The sequence below is a fragment of the Rhinoraja longicauda genome, chromosome 7 (genome assembly GCF_053455715.1).
Source record: "Rhinoraja longicauda isolate Sanriku21f chromosome 7, sRhiLon1.1, whole genome shotgun sequence".
In the NCBI taxonomy this organism is placed as follows: Eukaryota; Metazoa; Chordata; class Chondrichthyes; order Rajiformes; family Arhynchobatidae; genus Rhinoraja; species Rhinoraja longicauda.
Genome location: NC_135959.1, coordinates 352,317 through 360,563, shown reverse-complemented (window position 1 = coordinate 360,563; position 8,247 = coordinate 352,317). Strand labels below are relative to the sequence as shown.

Below are 8,247 nucleotides of genomic sequence, written 5' to 3'. Positions count from 1 at the left end.
ATGGTGATTTTGTGGGTTGAATAGATTGTTGATGAACTTGGAGAGGAGCACAAAATGAGGCGTGTAATCAGTTAAATACAAGTGCTGTCTCTGATGTTGGGAATGGGCAGTTTGTGAACTACAAGATTGCACGTTTGTTTTGTTTTGGTGGTATTTGGTGAAGATAAATGCAGGAATATCCCCCTCTGCAAGCCGCTCTGTGGGATCTGCATCCACACAACGAGGCAAACCTTTAATTTGCAACGAGGAACTGCAGGTGCAGCACAGACAAAGTGCTGGAGGAACTCAGCGAGTCAGACGGCATCTGGTGGGAAATGGACACACGACGTTTCAGGTGGAGACATTTAATGAGGACTGAGGCCAGATGAAGGGGCTCGCAGTCCAGATAGTTACAGTGTGGAAGCAGGCCCTTCAGCCCACACTGGCCAACATGTCCCAGCTACACTAGTCCCACCTGCCTTCTCCAAAACCTGTCCTGTCCATGTAGATGTCCTGTCTGTGTGCCTATCCTATCTATGTACCTGTCCTGTCCATGTACCTGTCCTGTCCGTGTACCTGTCCTGTCCGTGTACCTGTCCTGTCTTATCTATGTACCTGTCCTGTCCATGTACCTGTCCTTGTACCTGTCCTGTCCGTGTACCTGTCCTGTCCGTGTACCTGTCCTGTCTTATCTATGTACCTGTCCTGTCCATGTACCTGTCTGTCCATGTACCTGTCCTCTCCGTGTACCTGTCCTGTCTTATCTATGTACCTGTCCTGTCCATGTACCTGTCCTGTCCATGTACCTGTCTGTCCATGTACCTGTCCCCTCCGTGTACCTGTCCTGTCCATGTACCTGTCCTGTCCATGTACCTGATGTAGGATCTTGGCCCGAAACATCACCTGTCCATTTCCCTGCACAGATGCTGTCTTACCCACTGAGTTCCTCCAGCAAATGCGAAGAGAATGAGTGCTTTAGATGCAAACAATCCATATTGGGAAAGATGCTGGAGGTTTCAGATACAGGTAAATGCAGTTTCTAAAATAAGAGAATACGAGAAACCAGCAGGTCAAAAACGTGTGGGGGGAGAGAATGATCACATTGAATGGCGGTGCTGACTCGACGGGCCGAATGGCCTTCTCCTGCACCTGTTGTCTATTGTCTAAACCGAGATGTTATCAGTCCTGACCAGTTGTGTTACAAATAGAAAAAACATAAGAGGGTGAGGTTTAAGGATGAAGGAAGGAGTTTAAAGGGGAATCTGAGGGGAAAGTTATTCTTGGCCTGAGTGGTTGATGCCTGGAACTTGCTGTCAGTCACACACACGTGACACTGGGCAGGACAGCAGAGTGTAGGATCCTAATGCAAGCAAAATGGAGTTGTGTAGATGGGCAACAAGGCTGGCATGGACATGGTGGGCCGAATGGCCTGTTTCTGTGCTGTATGGCAGAATTAAGAAATTCTGGTCATTGAAGTTGTGGAATGTGTCTGCATGGATGGATATCCTTCACTGTCCATGTCACAAATGACCAAACTACAACCCCAATCACATATGCCATATAAATATTTTAATTGCTATGTAATCAAAAATGTTGTTCTGAGCAGTTGTCCCGGAGGTTCTCTCTCAGAGAGTGCTGGCGATGTGAACACGTCTCTGAGCACACACCAGCGGGTCCAGCTTTGATGCGAGGGAGATGTGTGTGATAATGTTGGTGTCGGTCAGATCCCTCACTTCACTCTCTGCCCCCAGGTACACGGGGCAGTCATACTGTGGGTAGAGGGAGGGGGTATCAGCCACCTCTGCCTCCTCTGCCCTCAGCCACACCACTGGCAAGCTGCACGGTTTGCTGGACATTGTGTCCTGCAGGACCCCCAGCCTGCTGTCCCACAGTGCACCGTGCAGCTCTAGGCCGCTGATGTAGACCCCCTCCTCTGGCGGACTGCTGGGGGGCAGGAAGCTGCTCAACACCTGGAATAGAAAAAACACCGTCCAAATGCCCGGGTATGCAGCAGGTTAGTCTTAAAGATACAGCACGGAGATAGGCCCTTCAGCCCAGCCAGTTCATGGCAACCAACGATCGCCCGTTCACACCAGCTCTGTTGTCCCACTTTCCCATCCACTCCCTACACACGAGGGGCAGTTTACAGGGGGGCAATTAACCTACAAACCCGCACATCTTTGGGATGTGGGAGGAAACCGGAGCACCCGGAGGAAACCCACGCGGTCACCGGGAGAACGTGCAAACTCCGTACAAACAGCACCCGAGGTCAGGATGGAACCCGGGTCTCTGCACTGTGAGGCAGCAGCTCTACCCGCTGCGCTACCGCCCGCCGCCCTGAATTCTGAGCCACACACGATTCCATGGCTGGTCACCTTCTAAAGGAGGTGGGTGAGCAGCATTGGTAACAACAACTTGGGTAGAAAATGGGTTGAGGTCCCGTGGGGTGAATATTGGGAGGTGGGAAACAGGTTAAAAAGAATGATCTCAAGGCAGTAATCTCTAGATTTCCGCCAACTTCAATGTGATCCTAACGCCTGTCACATCTTCAAACTCCACCCTTTCCACCTTCCACAGGGACCTCTCCCTCTGGAGCTCCTTAGGTCACACATCCCCTCCCACCCAAACCACCCTCTCCCAGGTACCTGACCCTGCAACCGCAGGAGATGTAACACGTGCTGGGCCCGTTATTGTTTGTCATCTACACCAATGATTTGGATGAGAACATACAGGGCAAGATTAGCAAGTTTGCTGATGATACAAATGTTAGTGGTTTTACAGATAGTGAAGGTGGTTGTGAACGATTGCAGCAGGATCTGGATCGATTGGCCAGGTGGGCAGAGGAATGGTTGGTGAATTTAATACAGAGAAGTGTGAGGTGTTGCATTTTGGGACGTTGAACCAGAGCAGGACCTACACAGTGAATGGTCGGCCTCTGGGTAATGTTGTAGAGCAGAGGATCTAGGAGTACATGTGCATGGTTCCTTGAAGTTGAGTTGCAGGTAGATAAGGTGGTCAAAAAAGCTCTTGGTACATTGGCCTTCATCAGTCAAGAGTATGGGAGGTCATGTTCCAGTTGTACAAGACGTTGGTGAGACCACATTTATAATATTGTGTTCACTTCTGGGCACCGTGTTACAGGAAAGATATTGTCAAGCTTGAAAGGCTTCAGAAAAGATTTACGAGGATGTTGCCAGGACTAGAGGGTGTGAGCTACAGGGAGAGGTTGAGTAGGCTGGGACTCTTATTACTTGGAGCGCAGGAGGGGAGATCTTATAGAGGTGTATAAAATCACGAGAGGAATAGATCAGGTAGATGCACAGAGTCCCTTGCCCAGAGTAGGGGAATCGAGGACCAGAGGACATAGGTTCAAGGTGAAGGGGGAAAAAGATTAACAGGAATCTGAGGGGGGACTTTTTCACACAAAGGGTGGTGGGTGTATGGAACAAGCTGCAGTGGATGTAGTTGAGGCTGGGACTATCCCAACGTTTGAGGAACAGAACATGGATAGGACAGGTTTGGATGGGACTAGTGTAGCTGGGCGATGTTGGCCGGAGTGGGCAAGTTGGCTGAAGGGCCTGTTTCCACACTGTTTCGCTCTATGACTCTTTGATCTGTATCTATACTTCTCCCTTGAGTCCATGCAGGGACCCCGACAGTTCTTTCAGGTGAGACAGAGGATCACCTCCAACCTCGTCTACTATAACCGCTGTTCCTGATGTGGCCTCACAAGATCATGTGATACTAAAATTAGGCCATTCGACCGCTCATTCGACCCTGCCATTCAATCTTGCCTGATCTATCTCTCCTAACCCATTCTCCTGCCTTCTCCCTGTAACCTCTGACACCCGTACTAATCAAGCATCTGTCTCTGCCTTAAAAATATCCACTGACTTGGCCTCCACAGCCGTTTGTGGCAAATAATTCCACAGATTCACCATTCTCTGACTAAGGAAATTTCTCCTCATCTCCTTCCTAAAAGAATGGCCTTTAATTCTGAAGCTATCACTTCTAGTCCTAGACTCTCCCACCAGTGAAACGTCCTCTCCACATCCACTCTATCCAGGCCGCTCACTATTCTGTAAGTTTCAATGAGGTCCCCCCTCATTCTTCTAAACTCCAGCGAGTGCAGGCCCAGTGCCGACAAACGCTCATCATGGGTCATTCCTGCCTCCAGTACATCGACAAGACTAAGCGTGGACCCAGTGAACACTTGATCTCGGTCTGCCAAGGCCAGCTGGATATCCGGTTGCAAACCATTTTAACTCCCGTTCCCATGCATTGCCACACAGACCTTCCTGTCCTGGGCCTCCTCCATTGCCACAGTGGGGCCACATGCAAACTGGAGGAACAGCACCTCATATTCCACTGAGGACCCAGTGATATGAACGTTGATTTCTCAAATTTTAGGAAATCCGTAAGGAAATGAGGCTGGGCATATAAATTGGCCAAAGGAAGCTGCAAACTGGAGGATGGAAGACATTTAGAACTCAACAGAGGAAGACAAAGGGGTTAATTAAGAGTGGGGGGGGGGGGGGGGGGAGCATGAAAGAAAGCTTGCGGGGAATATAAAAACTGACTGAAAGCTTCTTTAGATATGTAAAGAGGAAAGATTAGTGAAGGCTTTCAAAAAGCCGTTCACAAGGTCCCACACAAGAGATTAGTGTGCAAAATTAGAGCACATAGTATTGGGGGGTTGGGTATTGACATGGATAGAGAACTGGTTGGCAGACAGGAAGCAGAGTAGGAATTAACGGGTCCTTTTCAGAATGGCAGGCAGTGACTAGTGGGTACCGCAAGGCTCGGTGCTGGGACCCCAGTTATTTGCAATATATATTAATGATTAGACGAGGGAGTTAAATGTAACAATTCTAAATTTGCGGATGACAGAAAGCTGGGTGGCAGTGTGAGCTGTGAGGAGGATGCTGTGAGGCTGCAGGGTGACTTGGATAGGTTGGGCGAGTGGGCAGATACATGGCAGATGCAGTATAATGTGGATAAATGTGAGGTTATCCACTTTGGTGGCAAGAACAGGAAGGGCAGATTGAGCATTTTGTTCTCCTAATTTGAGGAAGGACATTCTTGCTATTGAGGGAGTGCAACGTAGGTTCACCAGGTTAATTCCCGGGATGGCGGGACTGACAAATGATGAGTCTGGGTTGACGGCTTAGATTCACTGGAGTTTAGAAGGAAGAGAGGGGATCTTATAGAAACATATAAAATCCTTAAAGGATTGAACAGGCGAGATGCAGGAAAAAAAATTCCCGATGTTGGGGAGTCCAGAACCAGGGGTCACAGTTTAAGAATAAGGGGAGGCCATTGAGGACTGAAATGAGGAAAAAAAAATGTCACCCAGAGAGTTGTGAATCTGGAATTCTCTGCCACAGAAGGCAGTGGAGGCCAATTTACTCGATATTTTCAAGAGAGTGTTAGATTTAGCTCTTAGGGTGACAGAACCAAGGGATATGGGGAGAAAGCAGTAGCTGGGTATTGATTTGGATTCCCACAATGCTCTTCCACTGACAAGTTAGTCTGAAGAAGTGCCTCGACCCGAAACGTCACCCATTCCTTCTCTCCTGAGATGCTGCCTGACCTGCTGAGTTACTCCAGCATTTTGCGAATACCTATCTTCGATTTGTACCAGCATCTGCAGTTATTCTCTTATATGATCATATTGAATGGCGGTGCTGGCCCGAAGGGCCGAATGGTCTACTGCTGTACCTATTTTCTATGTGCGAGGAGAGCATTGTGGGAATCTGAAACCTCTGTGCGAGGGATTCGAGCACACCGGTCCCATCGATGGCCCATGTTGACTGTGAACAAGGGGATTACCGTCTCACTCAGAAGTTTGGTTTCGTTTCGAGATTACAGGAGAGAAAGAGCCTTGCCTTCACATGGCCAACATGTCCCATCTACCTGCGTTTGGTCCACATCCCTCTAACCTGTCCGATCCATGTAGCTGTCTAAATGTTTTTTAAATGTTGTTATCATGACCTGCCTCAAATACCTCCTGGCAGCTCGTTCCAGACACCCACCACCCTCTGTATAAAATGGTGTCTGTTATCTCACATTCACGCCCGACACACGACGGATCATTTACAAGGATGTCCAAGATACACACAAAAAACTGGAGTAACTCAGCGGGTCAGGCAGCATCTGTGGAGAACACGGATAGGTGACGTTTCACAGAGTGCTGGAGTAACTCAGTGGGTCAGGCAGCATCTGTGGAGAACATGGATAGGTGACGTTTCACAGAGTGCTGGAGTAACTCAGTGGGTCAGGCAGCATCTGTGGAGAGCATGGAGCCGAAGCATCCCCCATGCCAGATTCTGTGTGTGCCGCATGTTGCTCCTGTCCACGGTGTGAGGTGCAGTTAGATGCTGTTGTGCCGGTGGATCGGGACCCGAGGAGGGAGCGAGGACGGGACGCGGCGGGCACTCACCTTTGCGCGTACACGGTAGGTGTCGAGAGCGCGCTGGTCGTCGCGGGCGCGCGCCTGGCGGAGGGCGAGCATCAGCAGCCGCGGGCGATGAAAGGCGGACAGGTTGTAGCAGGCGGCGGGGGGCGCGCACGTAGACGTCCAGCAGCCGGACGGTGGCGGTCACGTTCTGCAGCCAGAGGGCGAAGGGAGGGGGGTCGGCGCGCTCCCCGCCACCAGGCCTCGGCACGCGCCCGCGCTCCAGCGCCCGTGCACAGCGGGCGCGTGCCCGGGAGGCAGGTGTGCGCGCTCCTCAGCGCGTCCACGGCGTCGCGGAGCGCGCACACGCGGCGCCCGAAGGCCGCAGCTGCAGGTCGCGCCGCTCCCGCGCCACCAACCAGTGGATGGGTTGCGCGCTCCCGGGCGCGTGCACGTCGCTCGCCGCCACCGCGCCGCTCAGCTCCTGCAGCCGCTCCAGACCCTCGTCTACCAACTGCACAAACCGGGCCGCGTCCGCGTCCACGTCCAGGCGCGCTCCCGCCGACTGTGTGCGCGCCAGGGTCCGGCTCGCCACGACAGTGCGCGCTTCCCGCAGTCGCTGCCGGAGACCGTCCCCGATTCCCACGGCCGCCGTCTCCGTGCGGTTCGGCATCAGCTCGATGCGGCCGTCAATGTCCGCGGCCGTCAGCTCACCTGCTAGACATGGCAGGGATCAGACCGGGAGCGCGCACCCCCGCCGCCACGTGCCCGCGCACCCAGCCCGCCACGTGCCCGCGCACCCCGCCCGCCACGTGCCCGCGCACCCTGCCCGCGCCTCCCCGACCCACCACGTGCCCGCGCCTCCCCGACCCACCACGTGCCCGCGCCTCCCCGACCCACCACGTCCCCGCACCCGGCTCGCCACGTGCCAGCGCACCCCGCCCGCCACGTGCCCGCGCACCCAGCCCGCCACGTGCCCGCGCACCGTGCCCGCGCACCCCTCCCTACCACGTGCCCGCGCACCCAGCCCACCACGTGCCCGCGCACCCCCGGCTCGCCACGTGCCCCGCGCACACCGCCCGCCACGTGCCCGCTCACCCAGCCCGCCACGTGCCCGCGCACCCGCCCGCCACGTGCCCGCGCACACGCCCGCCACGTACCCACGCACCCCGACCCACCACGTGCCCGCGCATCCCGCCCCCCCACGTGCCCGCGCACCCCCGCCCGCCACGTGCCCGCGCACCCCACGTACCCGCGCACACCCGGGGTGGTCGGGGGGGAAGGGGTGGTCGAGGGGGGGGAGGGGTGGTCGAGGGGGGAAGGGGGGGGGAGGGGTGGTCGAGGGGGGGAAGGGTGGTCGGGGGGGGGGGGGGCAGTACCCGTGGAGCCGGTGAGGCGAGTGATGAGGAAGTCGGCGATGCCTTTGCCGGATCCGCCGCCGCTGCCGGTCCGCAGGCAGTGGTGCAGGACACCGCTCAGCGCCGCCTCGTCCCCGGCGTCGTGCAAGTGTCCCCGGTACACGGCCACGTCTGTGGGAGAGAGAGAGGTGGGGGGAGAGATGGGGGGGGGAGATGAGGGGGAGAGATGGGGGGGGGAGAGATGGGGGGGGGGGAAGAGATGGGGGGGGGGAGAGATGGGGGGGAGAGATGGGAGGGAGAGATGGGGGGGTGGGGGAGATGGGGGGGTGGGGGGAGATGGGGGGTGGGGGAGATGGGGGGGGGGGAGAGATGGGGGGAGGAGGAGAGATGGGGGGGGAGAGATGGGGGGAGAGGGAAGAGATGGGGGGGAGTGGGGGGGAGAGTGGGGGGGGGAGTGTGGGGGGAGATGGGGGGAGGTATGGGAGGGTGGGGGGAGCGAGATGGGGTGTGGGG

The 8,247-nt window shown here is 55.2% G+C and overlaps 1 protein-coding gene across 1 annotated transcript; it reads right to left on the bottom strand.

The window, feature by feature from the left end:
* Window positions 1-1,541: 1,541 nt before the first annotated feature.
* LOC144595434 (dynein heavy chain domain-containing protein 1-like) lies at window positions 1,542-6,676 on the bottom strand. Its single transcript, XM_078402936.1, has 2 exons — window positions 6,422-6,676; window positions 1,542-1,949 (listed from the first exon to the last, which is right to left on the bottom strand). The coding sequence occupies exons 1-2, from the start codon at window positions 6,491-6,493 to the stop codon at window positions 1,605-1,607; spliced, it is 417 nt and encodes a 138-aa protein (XP_078259062.1). The 5' UTR covers window positions 6,494-6,676; the 3' UTR covers window positions 1,542-1,604.
* Window positions 6,677-8,247: the final 1,571 nt, after the last annotated feature.